Source organism: Mangifera indica, chromosome 20 (genome assembly GCF_011075055.1).
Source record: "Mangifera indica cultivar Alphonso chromosome 20, CATAS_Mindica_2.1, whole genome shotgun sequence".
Taxonomy (NCBI): domain Eukaryota; kingdom Viridiplantae; phylum Streptophyta; class Magnoliopsida; order Sapindales; family Anacardiaceae; genus Mangifera; species Mangifera indica.
In genome coordinates, this window is record NC_058156.1 from 3532220 (window position 1) to 3559401 (window position 27182).

Consider the following 27182-nt stretch of genomic DNA (forward strand, 5'->3'; position numbering starts at 1 on the left):
AAGGAAAGAACTAAAAGATGGCATGATAAGCATATCTTGAAGAAGGAATTCAATGAAAGAGACTTGGTGCTCTTATTTAATTCAAGGCTAAAGCTATTTCTAGAAAAACTCAAATCAAAATGGTCTAAACCTTTGAAGGTTATGCAAGTATTTTCACATGGAGTTGTTGAAACATGTAGTGAAAAATCTTAAGCTTTCAAGGTCAACGAACAAAGATTGAAGCCCTATCTAATTAGTGAACTCATTGTAATGGGCATGTTTCACCCACCATTTGATCCTCTACCTTGATTTTCATAAACTGGGGTCAAGCTGATGGCCTTACCTTTTTCCTTTAAACACTAAAGACAATATTTTTTTTAAAGTGCTAGAAGGGAACATGGGGAATTTAGTTGTGAATTTAAGTTTTTGTTTAGTTTTGATTTTAATTTATAATTTAGTTATGATTTTAGTCTAGCTTAGTTTGATTTCATTTCTAGTTGTGTATAGCTTTAGTTTTGTTGCAAATTAGTTGTGCATGTCAACTTAGTAAGTAGTGTTAACGAGTAAAAATCAACATAATTCCAATAGGCTAATACATTCTACAAATACACCTATATTACTGACCATATTAGCTTATTGTTTGCATAACCAACATTTTTCAATCATAAATCGATTTTCGCACAACACTTTATAATAAATCTAGGACAAATTAAGATAAGCAAAGCAACCATGAAAAAAATTTCAAATTATTTTTACCTTTAAGAGCTAAAAGTGCAAGAATATTTGAAATTGATAATGGAGTTACAATCTTGTGGTTGCCATTTAAGACATACTTTGCATGTGATTGACATTTCAAGTTAGTGTATGATTACTCAGAATGGGCTTATCCATGTTTAGGTAAACTGCCTAGTATCTCATGAGTCCTAGCTAGAATTTGTCACTCAATCTTTCAAGGTGAAATCTTAGATTGTATGCATTGATAAGGATATCATATAGACATCATTTATTTTTTCATTAAACCTAAAAGCCCTACTTCATTATCCTTCGCTATTATATACATACATGATCCATTGCTTTCCTTTTAAGCTTTATTTGCGATTACATATTGGCCAATGCAAATTTGAACCCACACTTACCCTTTGAGCTCTAAAAGAAAATATTAGTATTACCTTTGCATGAGTATATAAGTGAAAGATGGGTGATAGACACAATTTACTTTATTTGCGAGAAAATATGTGCTCAAACTTAAGAGAGCTTAGCTACAAGTAAAATCAAGTACCCCAAGTATTCAAAGAAATAAGTTTGAGGGAGAAAAAAAAGATGACAAACTGATTTTTTTAAAGAAAAAACAGAAAAAGAGAAAAAAATGGAAGAAAACAAATAAAAAAAGGAAAAAAACACAAATAAAAGCATCCTTGCCTTGGTCAAGAAAGTGAAGGAGCTAAGCTTAAGAAGACTTAGCCCTATTACAGCGATCATGCTACAATATTGTTGTCCTGATCTCGGTTTTAATTTATGTTCTCATATTTATGTGTTTAATCCCTTATCCCATTTATTTTTTAGCCAAAACTTAGCCCTATTACAACCAAAATAAAGACCTTTTTATCCGTTGAGGTGTTGCATCTATATTAGTGGAGATAGGTTGTTAGTCTTGCCTACAGGATTCAATTGCATAGCATTTAGAGATCATGGAAGTTACTAAGTACGTATATGACTATTTGAAGTACAACATTCTTAGTTGTGTCTAGTTATGGCTTGTATTTTCTTCTTTGTTTGAGTAGTCTTTGTTTTCTCTAAAGTCGAGAGTAAATGTTCAAGTGTTCTAAGCTTTTGAGGAAATTCTCTCTTGCTTTTGACTACATGGTTGTTCTGAATATTTTGGATGTTCGTTTTAATTGAACCTGAAATTTTCTTGGCAGTGTTTGTGACCTTTGAAAGAAACCATTTTATATATAGCTTTCTAAATCATTTTCAATTTTTTTATATATAAATTAATGTTTAGTGAAATTTTCATAATTTTACAAATTAGATTAAATTTATTAAAATTACTATAATGTTGAATGTTAAACATGAAATTTCTTTGACAGAGTTTGTGACCTGTAACAAAATTTAGTTTTTAGAGCTTTTAAAATCATTTTTAACTTGATTTTTTTTTATAAATAAATTAGTATGTCTAGTTAATTTTGGAAATTTTTGCAATTTTACAAATTATATAGGATTTATTGAAGTTGTACAAGATTGAGTGTTAAATTTGGAAGATTTTTGACAGTGTTAGTGATCTGTGAAAAAAAAATCATTTTACAAGACCTTTTTAAAATTATTTTCAAGTTGAGTTTTTTAATTTAAACCATTAATATACTTAGTTTAATTTTGCAAAATTTCGTAATTTATAAGTTATATAGAATTTTTTTAAAATTACTAAAAGCTTAAGCTATCAAAGTTGAAAACTATTAGCAGTGTTCATGAGCTATAGAAGAAATTAATTTTTGAGAAGTTTTTATATCTATTTTAATTTGAACATTTTTTTGTGAACCATTTATATTTCTTCTTTGACCCTGCTAAGTTTTCTAAGATTTCAATTGGTATAAAAATTTCTAAAATTTATGAAGCTAAGGTTGTACAGTGTAAACATGTGTTAGCTAGGTTTAGGGTTGTCTATTTGGGTGTTGCCTTTAGCTCGCAAGTATACGAGTCAATCAAGTAATATAGAAAGATGTCGGTCCCACAGAGATTGGTTGTTGAATACTAGTTTGTTTTGTAATTTAAATTAGCTAAAGAAATAAAAATGCTATGGATTGGGATTGAATTAAAAACAATAAAATAAAGCGACTAACTAAATAGAAATTATCAAAGGAAAATAATTACCTAACAAATTATAAGTGAAATACCAATTATAAAGAAGCCTAGGGTTTATGATTTCACTATCAATTACTCAAAAATCAGTAACGAATCCAATTAAAATCAATGATAAGATGAATTGTTGATGGTTAATTATCCTATTTTACCCAATTCCTCTCTCAAGGTTAATTAGGCGTGTTAAGATTAAAAGCTTACCTACTTTCGTGTTATGTTGTTAATCAAAACCCATTAATTTCTATGACAATCAATTTACCCACAAAAAGTTTATATTTATCTCTAAATAAAACCCTAGGTTTAGCAAAGGCATGAACTAAATGGGTATGTATTTCTCAATATCACACTCCAATCTACAAACAAGCATGGTATTGGGCCCTAACACCAAGCAAGAAGTTAAAATCACAATTGCTAAATCGAACATTCATCATCATTAATTAAAATCAAAACCCATTACATAATCCTTGAGAATTTATAGATTCATCATAAACCCTAGCAAAGGAAATTAGCTATTCATGGTTATAAAGTTCAAACTACAAGATAAAGTTGGAGAGATAGACATTTTGAATCAATGAAAGAAGATAATAAGAGAGATAAGAAAAACTTTAAGGTCTTCAAATCTTGATTCTCTTGGGTCTTCTATCCTTAAGCTTGGATCTTCCCTCTTCTACTTGTTTCTTGAAGCTTTTTCCCTTTAAAAATCCTTTGAGCTGCTGTATATTTGGTTCCCCTGGTGAAGAAGACGTAACTTTCTTTTTATACCTATCACTAAACCCTATTTTCTGTTTTTCTTTCTTTTTTTTTTTTAATTTACGCCCAGTAATTATGGGCACCAATTATGACCATAAGACTACCCATAATTACTCTCTGCCTCTTGATGTAAACCCTTCTCATTTGCTTCTTTAAGCTTCCATTTTCACTCTAAAAGGGGCTTGAATGACTCCAAATCATCTACAAATATAATTCAAAGAACAAAATAAGATCAAACCATCAAGATTAAATAAAACTTAAAGAATTCGACAAAATGGACCAAAATTCACTTTAAAACTATACTATTATAACCCTATTTGTGTGTATGAAATACACACATCAAACTCCCCCAAACTTAAGAACTTGCTTGTCCTCAAGCAAAAAGGAACAAAAGTGAAACAAAAGGGAAAATTGAAAGGATCAATAGGGTTTAGGTAATTGAATTCTTAAAGTGACCTTAATGCAATCGAAAGCCAAAACTTGCTCTTCAAAAGCCCTAAGTGCAAGAGACACTCTATCTCGGATCCAAAGAAAACAAGAGTCACAAAAATCAAACTGAAAATGTATGCAATGATCAGTCTCACCAAAACTGTTGCACTTCAGATAGGCATATACGTACTTAGCAATCTTCATGATCTCTAAATAAAGTCAACCAAGTCCCATAGGCAAAATCAAACAACCTATCTCCACTAATGAAGGTGCAATGCAATTCAAAAGGATCAATAGGTCTTTATTTAGGTTGTAACGTGGCTAAGGGTATGGGTTCAAGAATAAAAGGATAAATGAGTTGACAAGTGAACATGAGTATACTATTAATGAGGAAGTAAAGATTTACATGATTACAAAATAAAGAAAAGGGAAGAAATGTGAATATAAATTGCACTAATAATATGTGAAGAGATTTTTTTTTTTGATTTTTTTTTTTGTTTTTTTTTTGCCACATGTATGAATATATATAATTCTCTCAAAATCCCCCAAACTTATTTCTTTGTACATGGGGCATATAGAATGATAATGCCATGAGTTTCTCATTTTTCTTTATTCTTCCTTTTCAATTGATCTTAAAAAAAAAAACACATGCAAATCCACTCATCTCATCAATAATATAACTTATGTAAAGGGTAGGTTTACTATATTTATTAGCTAGGTGGGTGATTAAGGGTTAAAACAAAGAAAATGAAAAAGGTTGTAAATAAAACACAAATAAAAAAATGGCTCAATGGGCTAACAAGAGATTAAATATTTATAAAGGGTAGGTAAGGGAATAAGGCAATTTGGGGTATACAAAGAATCAAAAAAATGCCTATATCATATCCTTATCAATGCATGCAACTTTTATTTCGCCTCGAAAGATTGAGTGACAAGTTCTAGAACTCGTGAGACACTAGAAAATATGTCTAAGCACGGATAAACCCCCTCTAAGTAAGCAAAACAATTTTGAAAAAGATGACCACATGCACAACAAACTCTGAAGGACAAATGCAACAATCGAAACTCTATCACCAATCATGAAGTCTCAACACTCTTTGCCTTTTGCGAACAAAAAGTGGGTTCGATTACCAAAGGTGCTCTAATCATTCAAATCACCTAAAAATATTTTCACAAATGTGTCTTTTAAGGTACTAAAAGTGAATTTGCAAAATTTAGTCCAAAATCAAAAGAAGGGATAAACAAATGGGGGCTTGATTTAAAACTGAAAATAAAAACTGCATAAAAACTAAACCTAATCTAAGAATTGAAAATAAAATTGCAAAATTAACAATAAAGACTCCCCCCACACTTAAGACAAACATTGTCCTCAATGTTTATTCAACATGTAATAAAGAAAACATAACTAAGCATGGATAAGAGAAGAAGAAAAAGATGAAAACTCCCTGGCTCAGTATAAGCTCATGTGATGAAATTGGATGAAAATGCAAACATTGTCCCTGAAATTAGAATGAGTAAATTATGAACAAAATGACACTATCTAGCAAAAGAGGTCTCAAAGAATCACATCCAACTAATGAAAAGAGAAAGATAACAATATTATCAACAATTATGGATCCATATATACAACAATCTCCATCAGCAAAAATACAAAAAATCAAATAATGAATAAATCAGCAACACTTTTCCAATAAGCTTATCATTTCAATTATAGGAACTTGAACATTAAAAGCGTCATCAAATATCCACATTAATAAACCACATGCAACCCAACAAATTGAGCACCAAATCATCATTAAACAAGGGAAACATCACATTAAATCAACAGAAAGTGCTCAAATGCATCCAACCACATCAAGAGAATATCATATGGTCTAAGTTTCCAGTCTATCAACATCAATACAGTCATCAAAATATCAAATGAATCAGTTCGTCAAAATGTGACTGCATAAAACAAAGCATAATGAAAGTCAGTCCAAAATAAAAAGTAAACATTAGAACGTGTGAAAACATCATCATGATTAGTGGTCAGATTCTGAATTGGATGTGGAGGAGCTCTGATCAAGTAGAGAAGGGGAAGGAGTGAATCCTTGGTGATGAAAGTAGGCTTTCAACATACCGCTGATTTTTTTCAGTTTCCTTTGAAGCTTGAGTTGTCACTTTTCTATTGTTTGCAATCTTGCCATTTCGTTGGAGCTTCCAGGTGCTGCCTCTTGGTCTGGGACCTCTGCCTCTTTTTGTTAGAAATGCATTTAATTCGACCCATTTTGGAACGAAAAATTCGTTCCATGTAGACTGAAGAAAAATTTGGAACTGTTTTGGAAAGAAATGTGAAGAAAAATTAGACTTGGATGCGTGGCATTAGTGTGAGGAAGAAGTAAAATTGGAAGAAGCTGGAAAGCTGCCGAATTGAAGATAGAAAAGAAAATTGGGCTGCCACGTTGACAATTTTCAAAAGAAATTGTGAGGCTGACGAATTGGAGAAGTGAAATTGGAAATAGGGCTGACGCGTTTTGGAGCTGACGCGTTGAGAAGAAATGTGTGAGAGGAGGGGCTGGCAAGGAAGAAAGAATTGCGTTTTTCTGGGCTGGAGTGAATTCCGCTTCTTCACTGCAGTGTTGTGGGGCCGACGCGTTTGATGTGCTTTGCTTCCAGTTGACGCGTTGATTTTTGCTTGAGATGGATGAAGCGGTGGGGCTGAAATTTGGAAGAGGAAATGAGAGCAGAAAAAGGGTTATGGTCGGGAGAACGGGGAAGAAATGTGCGGCGCTGAACTGGGAGAAGTGAAATAAAATTAGGGTTTCAAATATATATATACAGAAAAAAAAAAAAAAAAAAAATAAAATAAAATAATATATATATATATATAATAAGCATAAAAGAAAATAATAATAATAATAAAAAAATAAAATAAAATAAAATAAAGTAAAAGGCAAAATAAAATAAAAGTAAAAAAAAAAAAAATGAAAGATGAGCAACCAAAGACACTTTTTCTCATTTTTTTTTTCCGGAGGCCAATTATGGGCACTCTTATGCCCATATTTGCTGCCCATAAACACTGCTCCTCATTTCTTCCTCATTTTTTTCCAGAGGCCAATTATGGGCACTCTTATGCCCATATTTGCTGCCTATAAACACTGCTCTCTTCAGCTCAAAATAGGATTTATGAGGAAATTCAAATTTCACACTCTTCATCAACCAATTCAACACCACAAAGAAATCACAAAATCCAATTAATACAATCAATGGTAAGAACACAATTAATCAAACAAATCACAATCAATGAAAACATCAAATTGAGCAAAATTTAATTGTACCCCTCTTTTAACTTGAAAATACTCTTCATGTCCATACTTGTACTCCAATTGCTAGACATTCCAAAATCAACCTAAAATAAACAAAAAGAACAATTTTAAACTAAATGTGGGGAAAATTATTTATCAATAAACTAAAAGAAAATTCTTTAAGAGAAGAAAAACTTGGGTTGCCTCCCAAGAACGCTAATTTATGGTCCTTAGCTTGACCAATTGTGAGACTTAAGTTGGGGGATTGGACAAGGGTTGAGACGCCTCCACTTTCACTTGGTCACCAACAAAATATGGCTTCAGCCTCTGCCCATTGACCTTAAATGTTCCAGAATTTTCACTCCACACCTCAACGGCTCCATGAGGAAATACCTTTAAGATTTTAAAAGGACCGGACCACCTTGACTTAAGTTTTCCTGGGAAAAGCTTCAGTCTTGAGTTGAAAAGCAACACTTGATCACCTTCTTTGAAGTCTTTCTTTAGAATATGCTTATCATGCCACCTTTTGGTTCTTTCCTTGTATATTTTGGCATTCTCATAGGTATCCAATCTAAACTCTTCTAACTCATCTAGTTGGAGGAGACGTTTTTCACCGGCTTTCTTTAAATCAAAGTTCAGAAACTTAATAGCCCAATAAGCTCGATGTTCTAGCTCCACTGGAAGATGACAAGACTTACCATAGATAAGGCGAAAAGGGGATGTACCAATGGGAGTTTTAAAAGCTGTGCGGTATGCCCAAAGTGCATCATCCAATCTCAAACTCCAATCTTTCCTTGAAGCACTTACGGTTTTCTCAAGTATGCTCTTGATTGCCTTATTAGAAATCTCAACTTGCCCGCTAGTTTGAGGGTGGTATGGAGTTGCAACCTTATGGGTAACTCCGTATTTCTTTAATAATTTCCCAAATAGGTGATTACAAAAGTGAGAACCACCATCACTAATAATAGCTCTTGGAGTCCCAAATCTTGCGAAGATATATTTCTTTAAGAACCTCACCACAAGCCTAGCATCATTGGATGGACTTGCTAATGCCTCAACCCATTTAGAAACATAATCTACAGCAACTAAGATATATTTATTCCCATAAGACGTAGGAAATGGCCCCATGAAGTCAATGCCCCACACATCAAAAATTTCAATCTCAAGTATACTGTTCAAAGGCATTTCATTCCTCCTTGAAATGTTTCCAGTTCTTTGGCACCTATCACATGTTAAAACAAATTTCCTCGCATCTTGAAAAAGAGTTGGCCAATAGAACCCACTTTGGAGCACCTTAGCTACTGTCTTGGTGGCACTAAAATGACCTCCACATTCAAGAGAATGACAATGGGTTAGAACACTTTCCATCTCATCTTGTGGTAAGCATCGTCGCACAATCCCATCAAAACATCTTTTGTAAAGCAGTGGCTCTTCCTAATAGTAGTTTTTCACCTCCCACAAGAACTTTTTCTTTTGTTGATGATTCATCTCTGGAGGTAATACACCACACACAAGATAATTCACATAATTTGCATACCATGGTACTACCCAATGAGATATCTCTAAAAGTTGTTCATTTGGAAAAAAATCATCAATAGGTAGACTTTTGTCAAAACCTCCACACTTATCTTGCTCCAAACGGGATAAATGATCAGCAACAACATTTTCTGTCCCTTTTTTATCTTTTATCTCTAAGTCAAACTCTTGAAGAAGCAATACCCACCTAATCAACCTCGGTTTTGCATCTTTCTTATTTAGGAGATATTTAATGGCTGAATGATCTGTGTAGACTATGACCTTAGACCCCACTAAATAAGACCTGAACTTATCAAAAGCAAACACAACTGCAAGAAGTTCTTTCTCAGTGGTGGCATAATTGACTTGTGCTTCATTCAAAGTGTGACTGGCATAGTAAATTGCATAAACCTTTTTTTCTTTCTTTTGCCCCAAAACTGCCCCTACAGCGAAATCACTAGCATCACACATTACTTCAAAAGGTAAACTCCAGTCTGGTGGTTGCATAATGGGAGCTGAAATCAATGCTTCCTTTAACCTGCAAAAAGAATCAAGACAATGTTGGTCAAAGTTAAAAGGAATATCTTTAGCAAGTAAATTTGACAAAGGTTTAGCAATTTTAGAAAAATCTTGAATGAAACGCCTATAAAACCCAGCATGGCCAAGAAAACTTCGAACTCCTTTTACTGATGTTGGTGGGGGCATCTTCTCAATTACTTCAACTTTTGCTTTATCTACCTCAATCCCCCTTTGTGAGACTCTATGCCCAAGAACTATCCCTTCTTTCACCATAAAATGGCATTTCTCCCAATTAAGCACTAAATTGACTTCTTCGCACCTCTGCAAAACCTTAGATAAGTTAAGCAAACAATCATCAAAGGATGTTCCATACACAGAAAAATCATCCATAAACACTTCCATAATTCGCTCAACAAAATCAGAAAATATAGACATCATACATCTTTGAAAGGTAGCTGGTGCATTGCAAAGACCAAAAGGCATATGCCTATAGGCAAATGTGCCATAAGGGCATGTGAAGGTGGTCTTTTCCTGGTCTTCTGGGTGAATGGGGATTTGAAAGAATCCCGAATACCCATCTAGGTAGCAAAAATAAGAATAGTTTGCTAGTCTCTCCAAAACTTGATCAATAAAAGGAAGGGGAAAGTGATCCTTACGGGTGGCACTATTAAGCTTTCTATAATCAATACACATCCTCCACCCTGTGACTGTCCTAGTTGGTATTAAATCACTATTCTCATTCTTGACAACAGTCATACCCCCTTTCTTTGGTACCACATGTACTGGACTTACCCATGAGCTATCAGAAATGGGATAGATAATCCCTGCATCCAACAATTTAATGACTTCATTTCTCACTACCTCTTTCATGATAGGATTCAATTTTCTTTGATGTTCAATGGTAGGTTTGAAATCATCAAGCATATGGATACGATGCATGCAAATGGTAGGGCTTATTCCCTTGATATCATGAATGTTATAGCCAATGATTCTTCTATATGCTCTAAGTTCCCTAAGCAACTTATCTTCTTGTTCATCATTTAATTCAGCATTTATAATCACAGGATAAGTATAATTAGGGCCAAGAAAAGCATACCTCAAATTAGCAGGAAGTGGTTTAAGATCTACCTTAGGTGCATCTTCTGCTTTAAGAGAAAGAAGAGAATGGTTACCTGTCTCGAGTTCTTCATACTTGAAATTCAGAATGGGAGCAACCTTAGGATTTGCTTCCATAAGCTGAGCATAAGCTGCAATTTCCATATTTTCATCTTTGACTGAAGCTCCGTGAATAATGCATGACTCGAGTGGATCCTCAGGGTATTTCTTGATAAAGACTTCTTTCACGCAATCATCAATAATGTCAACCCTATTACAAGAATTCACAATATTAGGTTGCTTTGACATTTGAAAAACATTAAACTCTACTTTTTCATCTCCAATCTCAAAAGTGAGTTTTCCATTTTTAACGTCAATGATTGCTCCTGCTGTGGCTAAGAATGGTCTTCCATTTCCAAAACCACAAAGTCTACGGGGATATAAAATTTTCCCACTTTAATTGGCACGTTTTCCATTATCCCTGTAGGATACTTTATGGATCTATCCGCCAATTGCAGGGTCACTGTTGTAGGTTTTAATTCTCCAAGCTCCAATCTCCTACAAATAGATAAAGGCATTAGACTTATACTTACACCAAGATCACATAAAGCTTTTTCGAAAGATTCTTTACCAACTACACAGGGGATAGAAAAACTCCCTGGATCCTTAAGCTTTGGTGGCAGCTTATTTTGTAAAATAGCACTGCATTCCTCTGAGAGAGCCACCGTTTCAAATTCTTCAAGTTTCCTTTTATTTGAGAGGATATCTTTGAGAAACTTGGCATACGCTGGCATTTGAGTTATAGCCTCCATAAAAGGAACATTGAGATGTATTTGCTTGAAAACATCCAAAAACTTTCCAAACTGTTGATCAAGCTTTGCCTTTTGGAACCTTTGAGGGAAAGGCAAAGGTGTTGAATATGTTTTGGGTGGAACTTGCTTTTCAGGGGCTTCTTGGATATTTACCTCAACCTTTTTCTTCAATGTATCTTCTTCACTAGACTTTTCAACATCCTTTTGCTCATCAAGCTCATTTTCAACCTTGCCTATAGGTTCAGCTAATTCTTTACCACTCCTGGTGACAATTGCCTTACAATGCTCCCTTGGATTTTGAGGTTGGCTAGGTAGCTTTCCCATTTCCCTAGAATTGGAAGTACTTGCTTGTTGGCCCAATTGTACTTCAAGCATCTTATTATGTGTGGCCAATTGATCCACCTTAGCAGTAAGTTGTCTAATCGCTTCATCTTGAGCATCGCCTTTTTGTTTTTGGGCAAGAATGAAATTCTCCATCATCAATTCCAGATTTGATTTTTGCTCTTGAGGAGGCTGAGGATGGTGTAAAGGTTGGGGGTTAGTGTTTCTAGCTTGGAATCCTAGAGGTGGCTGCTTAAAATTCTGGTTTGGGTTAGAAGTATTGGCTTGGTTTGACCATGCACAGTTTGGGTGGTTCCTCCAACCTGGGTTATATGTATTTGAGTAAGGATTACCCTGTCCCCTTTGGTTGTAATTGAGAAAATTCACTTGCTCATTTGTAGGCTCATGTGCATAGTGGGTACCCATTTGGCATTCAAAGCTCGCATGATCTCCTCCACAATTCTCACAACTAGAAGTTCTTACAACCTTCATATCTAATCTCTCCAATTTCTTTGTTAATGCATCCAACTTAGCATTCACCATAGTAATTCCATCCACTTCATGTACTCCCAAATGTCTTCTTTGACTAGCTCTATCATTAGGCCATCGACAACTGTTGGAAGCCATTTCTTCAATCAAGTGCAAAGCCATGTCAGATGTTTTACCCATTAATGACCCATTAGCAGCTGCATCCAAAATACTTTTCAACGAGTGAGAAAGACCATTATAGAAAGTTTGAACAACTAGCCAGTCAGGCAAACCATGATGGGGACATTGTCTCTGTAGATCTTTGAACCTTTCCCAAGCTTCATATAAAGACTCATCATCCCTTTGGCAAAAAGTGGCAATCTCATTTCTCAATTTAACCGTTTTACCAGGAGGAAAATATTTTGCAAGGAAAGCTTCAGAAAGTGCTTGCCAAGTAGTGAATGCACCAGGTGCCCTAGAATCCAACCAAGATGTTGCCCTATCCTTCAAAGAAAATGGAAATAGCCTCAATTTGATTGCATCTTCAGAAACCCCATTCATTTTGAAGGTGTCACATATCTGAGAGAAACGTGACAAGTGGACATGTGGATCTTCATTTTCTAACCCTCCAAATTGGTTTTGTTGCACCATCTGAACAATAGAAGGTTTAATCTCAAAATTGTTAGCACCCACAGCGGGCCTCACTACACTAGAATAACCATCATGTGCAGTAGGTATAGCATAATCACGAAGAGCTCACTGATTGTCGATGTTCTCTTCCATGGCAACTTTTTGTCTTACTCGTCTCTCTCTTTTACGTCTTCTAAAGGTTCTCTCAATTTCTGGGTCAAAATCCAATAATTCTGGGTTTTGAGATCTGGTCATAAACCAATAAAGTACCTACAAAGAAAGAACAAAGACAACTAGAAATCAAATAGAACAAAAATAAAATAAAACAAAATAAAACTCTAGTCTAGCCAAACTACAAATTATACTAATATCAACAAAGCACCAATCCCCGGCAACGACGCCAAAAACTTGTTGCCTTTGGCTCGCAAGTATACGAGTCAATCAAGTAATATAGAAAGATGTCGGTCCCACAGAGATTGGTTGTTGAATACTAGTTTGTTTTGTAATTTAAATTAGCTAAAGAAATAAAAATGCTATGGATTGGGATTGAATTAAAAACAATAAAATAAAGCGACTAACTAAATAGAAATTATCAAAGGAAAATAATTACCTAACAAATTATAAGTGAAATACCAATTATAAAGAAGCCTAGGGTTTATGATTTCACTATCAATTACTCAAAAATCAGTAACGAATCCAATTAAAATCAATGATAAGATGAATTGTTGATGGTTGATTATCCTATTTTACCCAATTCCTCTCTCAAGGTTAATTAGGCGTGTTAAGATTAAAAGCTTACCTACTTTCGTGTTATGTTGTTAATCAAAACCCATTAATTTCTATGACAATCAATTTACCCACAAAAAGTTTATATTTATCTCTAAATAAAACCCTAGGTTTAGCAAAGGCATGAACTAAATGGGTATGTATTTCTCAATATCACACTCCAATCTACAAACAAGCATGGTATTGGGCCCTAACACCAAGCAAGAAGTTAAAATCACAATTGCTAAATCGAACATTCATCATCATTAATTAAAATCAAAACCCATTACATAATCCTTGAGAATTTATAGATTCATCATAAACCCTAGCAAAGGAAATTAGCTATTCATGGTTATAAAGTTCAAACTACAAGATAAAGTTGGAGAGATAGACATTTTGAATCAATGAAAGAAGATAATAAGAGAGATAAGAAAAACTTTAAGGTCTTCAAATCTTGATTCTCTTGGGTCTTCTATCCTTAAGCTTGGATCTTCCCTCTTCTACTTGTTTCTTGAAGCTTTTTCCCTCTAAAAATCCTTTGAGCTGCTGTATATTTGGTACCCCTGGTGAAGAAGACGTAACTTTCTTTTTATACCTATCACTAAACCCTATTTTCTGTTTTTCTTTCTTTTTTTTTTTAATTTACGCCCAGTAATTATGGGCACCAATTATGACCATAAGACTGCCCATAATTACTCTCTGCCTCTTGATGTAAACCCTTCTCATTTGCTTCTTTAAGCTTCCATTTTCACTCTAAAAGGGGCTTGAATGACTCCAAATCATCTGCAAATATAATTCAAAGAACAAAATAAGATCAAGCCATCAAGATTAAATAAAACTTAAAGAATTCGACAAAATGGACCAAAATTCACTTTAAAACTATACTATTATAACCCTATTTGTGTGTATGAAATACACACATCATTGGGTACCTCTAGAATTTGTAAAATTAGTTTTGAACTGAGGCTTTTCAATAAAAATTAGGAATATTTTTAAGAGCTTCTTTATACAAATTGAATTAATTGGTTGTGGTTAGGATTCTAGTAGGTTCTTGCATGGTAATTTGAAACATGTAAAAGTTTCTGTTGACCCTTGCTCATAATCAAGGTAAGTAGAAATTGTTCGTTTTGTATGTATATAAATATTTTATTTTGAGCCTATATGTTTGAAAATGATAGTCAAATCTGAAAAATTTGGTTTTCATAAGCTATATAATATTTTTATAAACGTTTTCTATTAAACCCAAAAATTTATACAAATGTGTCTGCAATTATATAGATATTTTGTTTTGTTTATATATAAATGTTTATGTAAGCTATAGAATATTTACTTAGACATTGATTTATAATTTTATTTTTGTAATAATCGAAATAGAATTGCTTATGATACTTTTCCGAAGAGAAAAGAAAAACTTATTTTGCATATACTATTTGAAATTTTGTATATATTTATGTTTTTACTCATTGTTCGTAGTCTCTAAATAGTTGTTCTAAACTCTAAAATTATAAGTTTGATCCAACTGAATTATATGTTTTATTGTGCACACTTTTGAATTTTGACTGGATCATTATGATTAAAAGTGACATATGATTCTGAAATTCTAACCAAGTCAATCAGATTATAGGTGACATAGGATTCTAAAATTCTAGCTGGTTTACTGGGATTACAGGTGACATATGATTATGACATCTTTGATGAGTTATCAGGGGTATAGGTGATATTATGTGACATGATTCTTAAATTATTTTTTTAACTTAAGATTGATATATGAAGAGTTCAAAAATAATTTGGAATTATATATTGTTTCATTTGCTTAAAAATCCTATTTCGTTTGATTTTCCTTATTAGTATTTTAATTAAATGTTTTTGCATGCATATATCACATTTTGCTTACCAAATTGATGACTCATCTCCTTATAATTAACTTTTTGCATATTAAAGTTTGGTATAGAATGTGAGTGATTGTTTAGTAATTGGAGAATAAATAATAAAAGGGTCACCTAAGGAGACCGAATAAAAGAGAAATTAGTATCTATTTGATTGTATGTTTTATGTTAAGGACAATTATTTTGGTTATAATGTTTTGAGGTTAAAAAAAAAACAAAATTACTTATTCAAAACTTTATTTATTTAAGAAATTTCTAAATTATATTGTATGTTTATATTAGTTTTGAGGTGTTACAAGTAAATCCCTCTTAATCCCTGGAAAAATATATCTAGCCACTCATTATGATTAAAAAGAACACAGATTAATAATTGAGAACATATCATACCATATAAAGAACTAGAAGATGGATTTTAGAAATCTTGGAAATTTGTTTAGTCTTGATCTTCTTTGTTCTTGGCATGAATACGTTGCTCTTTATTTTAATCTTGTATTTTTGTGCTACATTCTTGATCTAATGAATCCTGGGTGGCTGGAAATTTGATGAGGTGGAAAAAGATGTCTTGGGAGGCATAAAACGCTGCTTAAATACCTACGGTTGCTAGCTATGCGCAAATTAGTTTTCTTGGATTTTCTAGATCTACTCTTAACACAACTGAATTAGGCTTGCATTATTAGCTACTTGGAATTTTTCTACAGGGACGAGAATTCCTCATCCTCAAATTCCCAGTTTTGCTCCAAACTGATTCTGATTGACTTCAAACATCACCAAAACACCAACAAACATAATTTAAAGGATGAAATGAGAAAATATCATGAAATAAACACTAAATTAAGTGAAACTTAACAAAACTAAATAAAAATTTTCCTAAAAACCAAATATCTAGACCATAAACGTATGTAATTTATGCACACATCACAATTTCGCTAAAACCATTCAGTGTCGTATCCTCGACTTTAGTGCCTTTGGGTTATGTTGTAAAACCATGATGAGGATACACTACCGACTTAGCTAGGAAATGGAAAAAGAAAAACTTGAAATACACATTATGGAAAATGAGTTTAGGGGCTACTTTTTACCTAATACGGAAGGAAACATACAATTAAATTTTCACAAATGATTACAAGTATACTCTAACCCTTCAATCTATGATTAATATTGTGAACAGAGATTGAGCCATGGAATTATCCAAGATCAATAACTCTCCCATAAATAAAAGAGTAACAGAAAATTAGGGGCTGCCTAATTCTATTTTCAAGGCATACTTTGCATGCATTTCCTACTTATGGTGGTACAATTAGGGATTAGAGGAAAGCGATTGTTATGTTGAAGGACTATGGGTGGGGGTGGAGGTGTATCATCATTGGGAAAGGTTTCTTCTAATGTATGTTTGTTTTGAAGGTTCTTCTCCCAATTTGAGCTTTTAGGTGGATATCTTATGTTTTTGGCTTTGATTCAAAAATGGGTTGCAAGCTTTTGCTTAGAAAATGGTGGTCGAGAAAGGTTCCTCCCCAATTTGCGCTTTTTGGTATGCCTTTCCTTCATTAAGGAAGCGTATGTTAGGATAGTATGGACTTGTCTTACCAAGGTTTTGCGTAAATTTGGGACACTTATACCTCCAGAATATTGCATCAATGGCATGGTGGAAGGGTATACATTGACTTGTTCTTTACATGGTTTGTATCAATTTGGGACCGCTTTCGGCTAGAGAGAGTGGAGAACTAACGGAGTAAGATGATTAAGTTTTGCACTTGCTATGGCTTGTGAAACTTCATATCTCAAGTACAATTCCCCACATTGCATGGCTAGAGTTCTAAATGTGGAATAATCGACCAATTTCATTATGGAGATCATTGCTTCTTTGGAATGGAGTCAAGGTTCGTCTGTCATTTTGAGCTTCACGGTGTGCATTTCTCATGTGATGGATTTTTTGTATATTAAACTGGAAGCTTTTGGTGGAAGGTGATACTATTGTCCTATGGTGGTTCGGTGGAGTATCTATTGGTATTTTCATCTTTGTGTCAATGTTTTATTGAGCCTCTTGTTGAATGGTGTAAGGGCTCTTTTCTTGCATTTTTTGTGTTATTTTGTTCTTTAATGAGCCCCTTATCTATGTAATGTTATGCATATTTGCAATGTTTTAACGTAACAACTCCTTTTGTTTCCTATCATAGCTGTTTTCGTAGATGGTCAAACTAGAGGAGGTAGGAATGTCATAGTTTAGTTTGTCAGTAGATATTCTCTTGTAGATAGGGTGCCACCATATTAAGCCCTTGTACATTTTTTTTCTTTCTTCTCATTTTAAAAGAATGATGAGCCAAAAAAGTAATTTGAAAGTTACATTTACGGGGGTTATATTGTCAAGTTAAAAATTTTGGTAGCAAGAATGAATATCAACTAATTGATAGGGAGTACAATGATCATTTGTATACAAAATTTAAAAAATTTTGTGAAGCCTATGGTGGTGTAGCCATGCCTGCCCCAAGCTAATAAGTAACTTTGCACCTTTGTTCAACAAACATTGCCCCAATACGAGAAGGCAATAAAATTACTTTCATGCAATACCGAAAAACTGAATTAAAACATGCATCGTTATGTTAAATTTAGTCCCTATTGTTTTGTTGGTGTAGAATTCCCCTAAGGGTATGGCACTGTTAAGATACATATACATGTATTTGTATGTTAATCATCTATGAATGGATTCGGTGAGGGCTCATAGGGTTTTTATTGTGCTAGAAAAATTTTAAATTAACTTTTGTTGCCCTTCGAGCACACCTTATAACCTAACAATGGTATTAGAGCCACATTGGAGCAATTTTTCATATGAATTCTTATATATATGTCATGAATTCAATTGAATTATGTAATTTCATTTCTTTTCATATTTTAGATTCATGTAAATTTGTAACGATTTGTGAGTATATTATTGTTTGTTGTATGCTCATTTGATATCGAACAACCGAAAATTCGTTGTTAGGTTGTAGAGTTATATGTTTTTAATTTTTCGTTGATGAATTGTTGATTTTGAATGTATATGAAATTAATCTTATCGTGAACCATGACTTCTTGTTGTTGCAGGAATTCTTCTTCATCATACGTTGTTGAGTGTAGTCAGAGTTATCGTTAGATGTGACAGGCCTTCATGCCGTATCATCTCATTTAGGCAACTGGTTGCCTAAATTTAGAGGGTTTTCTAGCAATTTCGCTTCTCAACGAAATACTGGAAAGTACGCCATGTCTCATAAGTATATGGTGGAGTTTGTTGTATGTACTATGTTGAGATATGTGATATAGCAGATGCTATGCATATTGGTTGGGGTATTTTTCAAAAAGAAATAAAGCACTCAAAGAAATTCTTCTGTTGTTGTATTTGTTATTATTATTTTGTATATGTACGTGTGCGTGTATATATATACATGATTTTAATAATCAGACGGGATTAATTGATCGAACTGAACAGACCATAAATTGTTGGTTTAAGTGATTTTGTTTTATAAAACAGCCATTTTTACTTAAAATTCGGATTGAATTGCAACCAAACCAGTAGTTGGTCTCCGGTTCGAGGCTTCAAGACCAATTCATCTTTGGTTTGGTTTAGTGGAAACATGAAATGGAATCTGGATAATTTATGGAAAAATTTTCCAATGCACGAAACCCAGGTTATCCAGCAACCTTTAACAATTAAACCCATTCACATTCTTCGCAAAATTCAGCCCTAAATTAAACTCATCCAGCCGACACAAAATTCTTGCATTCGATTCGACTGTAACCTATGAACTACCGACAAAAAATCTTGCATCCATCCGATGAAAATTGTTTGCTTCTTCCTACTGATGTGTCGATAACTTCACTGTCGCGTACATGTACAACTTTTGGTGATAATGATGGTGATTTCTGGCTACAACAACGATGACTTTCATTAATACCAGTAACAACTTATGGGGAAGATTTTTAATATTGATTCGTTGAATATAAATATGTATTTTGATTTTTGACTATTTTATTTTCAATATGTTATCCTGTAAAGTGCGTTAAGAGTTAAGAGTGTTGATTTTTTATTGATAATGTATTCATTGAATATATATGTGTGAAGTGTGTTACGACTCGGGTGGTCAATTTTGTTGGGGATTAGTTTGGTAAAAAAAACCCTTCATTTAGGGACCCTTTAAAGGCATCCAATGCAATTCTCTGTAGCTTTAAAATCTATCCCTAATATTTTAGTGTCATTCTAACATAAACTTATCAAATGGGAAAACATCATGCAACACAATATGTAGAATGTTTCGACCCAGCAAATTTATTAGTGATAAAGAAAGAAAAAAATGAACAAATTAGCAGTTGAACTACTAATTTATCAGAATTCAAAAATTTCTTTTCTTTTTTAAATTGTAAAGGTTGTAAAACAAAAATTTTGGTTAGATCAATCAATCAAAACAGTTTGATCAATTCGATTAGAATAAGACCTTAAAATGGTTTATCATCCAATACAATTTTTAAAACCTTAAAAAACAATTGTAAAATGACATAAAAGACTATTATTGTAAACATGAAAAAAATCTTTTACAACCATTTAAATGTCATAATAATTTATTGGTTAATTTCATAATTGTCATCATAAAACTATAATTGATAGTTAGCGAGAACATATATAGTATTTATAAGTTTTTAATGGTATTTGAAATTGTTGTATCAATTTTGTTTTTGTCTTTGATGGAATACTGCTAAATTGCATTTTAACTAATTATTTGGAAAGTAATAATTAACTTTATAACAATTCTAACTATTGAAAATAATTGTCACCATATTGTTTAATTTTTATTGACAATAATCTTGTGTTTATACTAACATCATAAATGATTGTCCCTAAAACTCATAGAAATACAAGATATAATGACACTTGTTTATTTGTCATTAAAAGTAATAGTGATATTTTTTAAATGTTATTGAAATTGATAATAATTTTAGAAAATGGTTATTATGTTGTCGTGGATAATGGTTTCGATTTGGTTAAAGTGGCAGTACTAGGTTTAAAATTATTTTTTAATAGTTAGATAAGAAAAGAAGCAAGGTAATATCATTAACGGGTGTTCAATTTTAGGTTTATAAAAATTATTCTGATAATCTATTTTTTATTATTTATATTTTTTTATTTGATTTATAAGTAATAAAATATTTCAATAATCTATTATTATTAATAGCAATGTGACATATAATATAAGAGGTACTCTAATTATCGTATTCATCTTAGATATTAAAAGATTACCAAGATAATATTAATTTTATTATAATTATAATTTTATTTATTAATTTTTTAAAGGTTAAAATAATCTCATTTTTAATTAATATAACAAATAACATAAAAAAATATTTTAGAATAATTAAAGCTAAAGACATTTAAGTAAAATAATATACTAGCGTTTTTTTGTTATCTCTAACTAAACATAATAATTATTTTTATTTATTTATTTTTATCAAATTTTATCAAATATCGTAATAATTTATTTTTAGTAATTTTTAAAAATAATTTATTTTCTTAATAATTTTCTTATTTTTGTAGTAAAATATTCTTTAAACCAAACACTCTTTAAGGATGACTATCTACAACAGTGGTAAAATTAGATAAAATCTGAGGCTAAATAGAATAACTTTATGGCAGTTGTAAATAATGTTATAGTTACTATGCAACAGACAAACCTCACAAATACTCTTTTATTCTTTAATTCTAATGACTTATGAATTAATTTAAAACTTATTTAAAGAGAGGAAGTCCATAGATCTTAATGGGAAAGAGCCAACATTGTTCATAAACTATCATTATCCGAGGAAGATCATATATCACGAGAGTCCAATGGTCAAATATGGACATAAGTAGGGCATATATAATCTCTTTTCTAGTTAAAAATGTGTGACTTACTTTTAAATGTAAATATCTTTTATATAGCCCTAACATGCACTATTAAACTGTTAAATAGTCTCATCTTATGTTTCAGGTAATGGTTCTTAGTTAATTTGTTTGTCTTCATATGAAAAAAAAAAAAGACAAAATAAATCACATATGCATAGAAGCACAAGCACAACATGGCAATATGTTATCTAGCATTGCATTATCAAAACAACATTGCATGATTCAAAACATGTGTCTAGAAACATTGTTACATGTTTACATACACCAGAATGAGGTCCCACACGCTTTCACACACCATAAGACCCATTAAACTTGCATCCACACATTGATCTAAGTGTTAATGTGCTATCATGCATCTGTAAAAGGGTTCCATATGCTCTCACATGTTGAAACAAAAACCTACATGTTGTCACGTACTAGAATAGTATCTCCATGCATCAAAATGATAGCTCACTTGTTGTTAGGCATGGGTTTGGTTTTGTTTCGAGGCTGGATGACCTATTTACCAAGTCAAGTTGAACCATTGACCGATCAACCAACTCCATGGGTGTTGACCAGCTCGGGCCACCCAATTGACCAAAGTTGGCCTATTGACCTTCGGGTAGAGACTACTTGTTGACTAATTGGGTTGGGCAATCAAGTTTTCCCAAACCAATTTCAACCCATGAATGTTGAAGAACCCTAATTTCGTTGTTGTTTAATTCGCCGATTCTGACTATTAATCAGGTTAAAGACCATAAAGCTTTTGATCAACACACGCCGATGGTTCTCGTCGGTGCATTTTTTTATATTAATGTCACATGGAACTGGTGAAATTGCGATGAAAATTGTCACAACTTTAGTCCTTTTTTTTTTGTCAATTTTAACTACAATATTGTTCGATTTGACATTTAATTCATGCATCAAACTAAGATGTTTCTAAGTCCTAATTTCATGTAAATTTACTTAAAACAATTCAAACCCTAAACTTTGAATTTCAACAATATATAAACGCAGAAAACATAATTCTAGGTTATGATTCCTAGTCTTTGGATTACAAAATTGCAGGCATAATATATACATACACACACATCAACCTACTCTTTGATACTAATGTTTACTAATTTTGTAAACAAATAAAGATTACAATACACATACCCGAGTATTTCTTTTTTGTTTGAATTAATGTTAAGCATTCTTTATTTTCACAACACACTTTGCGTGATTGTACTATGCTAATTTAGATTTTGTGAAAAACCTAGTTTGGTTTTTTTTTTTTTTCGCTTTTGTAGTATTTTGGTTTCAACATTTTATGAGGCCTCTGTAATTTTTTTCATTCCAAAAAAAACTTGCGATGTTAGGAAATTATTTATGTGTCCAACTACCTCCTCAACAGCTATAAAAAGTTTATTGTGTTATCGGTCAGATCGATTCATCATAGGTGAATCCAAACCTAATAAATTTAATGTTAGCAAAAACTTGTCTTTTTTATTAAATGACAAAAGTTAACCCGAATATGGATTTTATTTTAGTACAATACATCAATGTGAAACTTGAAAATTGAGAACATAAAAATTATAAAATACACTTTCCAATATAATACAATAGACCAACCTCACAAGTAATCTTTTATTCTTTAATTCTAATGACTTATGAATTAATTTAAAACTTATTTAAAGACAGACAGTCGATAGATCTTAACAGGAAAGAGCCAACGTTGTTCATAAACTATCATTATCGTGTCTCTTAGAAAGGTAATATATATCTAGGGGAGTAGCAAGGAATGATACAATATTAATTATTGCTTCTAAAATTTCTACTTCCAGAGGACAAAAGGAATTTGATGTCTTAGCATGACCTCAACTCTACAAATATTAAAAATCATTCAAAGGATCCATACGAATCTACTTAATAAATAATTAAAATCTTATCTCACATTTTCATTATTAAACTACCATTAATTTAATTAAAATAATCTACTTAATTATTAAATGTGCAAGTCAAATGTGCTAGCTGGTATATCTGAAGGATGTTGCGCTTGTAAGAAATATAACAGGACAAAGCTAGCCGAGATGCTCTAGACTAATAAGTCTAGCACCATCTAGCATGGTTTAATTAGGATTTCAAATCTGCATAATAAATAAGCCATCAAGTTTTACGGCTAAATTAATCTTTAAAACAAAATTTGCACATTTTGAGAAACTAAAATTACTGAGTTGGATATATTCATAGAAATCACACCTCATACATATTGTGCAACATAATTTCTTAAGTTGTGATACAAAAGAATAGTTCTCGGGGGCCATTACTTCTTTTGAATAGTTTAAAAAAGATTTTGAAAAAAGTGATATTTAATTTAACCGATCTCATTTTTAATTCATTTAAGTACAAAGTTTCCTTTTATACTCTCACATTTCGTCTTCATATTAATACATATAATTCAAATAAATATTAATTAATTGTTAGAAGAATAAAATGGTTTTTATTGTGCCATGGAATTGTTGCTGATATTTCTCATCAATGCACGCAATTTCAAACTTTGTTCAAAATAGACAACAATAGTGATGATTAGATTGGTTAAAGAAAAATAGCGCATAGTGTTATTACAAATTACAGGTTTGAAAATCCTCTCGTGACACATGATTCAATGTATCACCCCATTCATGCTCATGGAATTCGGTAGATTTCCTACTATGGTGAGATGTATGGTCATGCATTTTGCATGTAAACCTATACATAGATAAATTTTTACTTATAAACGTTATGAACCCTAACCATGCACAGATGGAAAAATTCAACATCATGTGCACCTGTACAAGATTGATTATATGCACCTATGTACGATCGTGAATCCCCTCCCATGCACAAGGTTGAGACATCGACACATGTATAACTGTACATGATTGAGTGTTCGAACAAAGTGTAACAAAAGAGGGGTTTTAAAAAGGCCCAATTTGGAGAATTGTCTATATAAAGAGGATAGCCAGATTTTTTTGAAAGTCCCTTGTTTATCTTAGGAAGAAGCTTATATGCATCCAAATGTTAGGAGCTAGCTATATGAAGTTAAACATTAGGTTTGCTATTTGTGTTACAAAAATCTTCTTTTTCTCTCGCTTTCTATTTCCTTCGAGGAAGTGTTATAATTTTGTTGGTTACAGTATAAATTTGAATTGAAAACAATAATTTCCTATTACGTTACAATCTTATTGAAATCTAGTAAAGTTAGATTCCAACGACAATTTTATAGGGGAAAGAAGCTTCAGAACTATGATTTGGTTGAAGTTGCGGCAATAGGTCTTGAATTGAATAAGATTACACTTTCCTAATTGTATATAGGTTGTGAACTGATTTACGTTAATCCAAATAGGGGTTTTATTACAGTATAATATATCTCAATGTGAAAATTACAAATTACAATAGATCAATATAAAAATCGCAAATTGCAAATCGTATAGTGCCATACAATATATTAACACTACAAATATTCTTAATTTATTACCTGTAATGAATTATAAAATAATTCATCATTTTTATTTTAATACCATAATTAATAATACCATAACAACAACAAATTCTTGGTGCAACTTCTATGAAGGAGGAGGTGCCAGCTTCCCAGTCAAGTATTTCCCAACGGTTTCTGCAAGTGTTTCCACCACATTGGTGTTTACTAGAGAGGTCAGATTTGCTAACTTATCATCAATCTTATACTTTATTGTTGATCTTATAATACTTGATGTAGAATTTTTTTTAATAATTTTGTATTGAGTTACATAACGCTTGAAGCCCAATGCTATAAATCCTCCTTTAATGGTTTTCGTTTCTTTCACGCGTGTTTTATTATTAACCTCTATAATTTCTTCATGCATATAACCAACTCCAGGAGTTCCTGAAACAAAGGCCAAATAGAAATATTTAACATTTAGTAGCTCAAGTATAATGTTTGATAAATAATATTAATTAATTTAATTACCTGGTGGATATGTAATGTTCAGAATTGTGCCAACATGTCCATCACCTTTAAGGACTTTTGCTCTTCCAACCACATCTGGCAAATATGTATTTATAATCGTGAGAACCTGAAGGCTGCCATAGATTTCCCACACCGAAACAGCCGAGGCATACACCAAAGTATGAGCTGCAACAAGGCCGTGCATTTTGATGTTAGGAATTTGATTTCTTGATGATGGGTTGGTTCATTTGTTGTGCTACTGCTTGGTATTTATAATGCTTTGTTTGAAGACAGAGTCAATAGATCTAATTCGAAACAGCCGACGTTGCGTTATAAACAATCAATATAAATAGTATCAACTAGAAGGGTAGAGTCATCAACTAGCAAAGAAGTTGCCTTCACCCGGGCTGACTTTTTGTTTCTTATTTAAGGATAAAAACACTTGCCTCATTACCTATTCAAGTAAATATTCATTAATTGTTCAAAAAATAAAATATATATTTGTTAACCCGTCACAATCTCCCCCGGTTTAGAGTACCCCATGCAATCTCATAATCTCTGTGACATATAATTGACCTATCTGATTTGTACTCGTTGTGTCCCTTGAGGAATAAAATGAGCCAACTTAGTCAACTAGTCAACCACAACCCATAGAGCAGTAGTCCTCCTTTGATCCTCGACAATCTAACCTCGAAGTTAAAACACCCTTTTTTAGAAGTATTGTCCTTTGGAGGAAGACGTCACTATGTAGGCTATTTGTGCATGCATTTATTTTAAAAATATATAATAAAGTTCATAATAACTTTAATTAAAACATCATTTATTGATCATTCATTAAAAATGACTATATCACTCCCTCCAAAAGTACAACCCCCCAGAGGATACTATATTACTAACTTTTATTGAAATCTCCAAAATGCCCTTGATCTCGACCCATAATATTTTTGTCATCTAAAGTTGACATTAAACCCCATTAGGATGATGGTAGGTCCTATTTATCTTCTCTATGCTCATACTATATTCTAAGAAATGTCTAGGCTACATATCTTAACTCTTAGATCGAATTATGTTTCGTTTAGTCACTAAAGAGCAACTCTCCAAATTCTTATTTGCCATGACCATAACTTGCTTGGTGAAAGTATCATCTAAAAGTTGTAATTGAACTATATACTAAGCCAATCAAACCAGATCAGATACAAGGATTTTAACACCTTGGCCATATGAATTCTCTCTCTTTTCCATTACATTTAAACTTATTCACAAAAGGGCTCTACTGCTAGCAATTACCCTACTGTGGGTATGATGTCTTACTGTAGATGGCGTAAGGAATGTGTACTCATGGTACCCCCTCATAACAATCTTATGATGTCTAGTATGCATGCATCTTAAGCCTTAACTTAACTCAAGCTCATTCTCGCTTTCATCTTAAGCATACCTTGTGCCTTCCTAAAATTTCATCTCTTAGTCACATAGGTGTTACTACATACAAAGAATCTCTTTGGATAACCCATAAATTCTTATCCTGGTTCTCTTTACTCTTTACTCTTTTCTCTATTATACTCTAAACTCATAGGTGTGTGCTTCTTGACACACGAGGGTATGTCCTTGTATTTATTCGCACATGGCCAACTTCCTCATGGCCTCTCCCTGTATGGCATTTTTTTTATACATACAGAAGTGTATGTCTTTTCAGCTAATTAATACATTTTCCTATTTAAAACTCAACTCAATTGCACTACTTCACAAGGGTATTTTGGTCAATTCACCCTATATACAGTTGTGCTAAGACTACACATGGGTAGTCCATTTGTCCTAGTTGATCAGTTATTAGTCAATGACACCCATTGATCAACGAAACATTGGAAAACATAGCTTAAATTATAAAGCTCGTGTACATAGGTGTGTGTCTTATACCACATAACACACCCCTTTCTCAATACATACCTTTATTTGGAATATGAACTGAAGAGACAAGCATGACTAGACTTCTTTATTTAGACAATGAAAAATAACATGATAATAATTATTTGAAACTTAAATGCG

The 27182-nt window shown here is 32.5% G+C and overlaps 1 protein-coding gene and 1 non-coding gene across 2 annotated transcripts; one reads left to right on the top strand and one right to left on the bottom strand.

Moving 5' to 3' along the window:
• Window positions 1–7547: 7547 nt before the first annotated feature.
• Window positions 7548–25344, bottom strand: LOC123204790. Its single transcript, XM_044621587.1, is given in 7 exon segments — window positions 7548–8526; window positions 8662–9548; window positions 9639–10830; window positions 10917–12734; window positions 12786–12925; window positions 24961–25076; window positions 25161–25344. Coding segments are annotated over 7 exon segments (5316 nt in total).
• LOC123204983 lies at window positions 12315–12421 on the top strand. Its single transcript, XR_006499669.1, has one exon. It is a non-coding gene; the product is annotated as a small nucleolar RNA R71 (small nucleolar RNA).
• Window positions 25345–27182: the final 1838 nt, after the last annotated feature.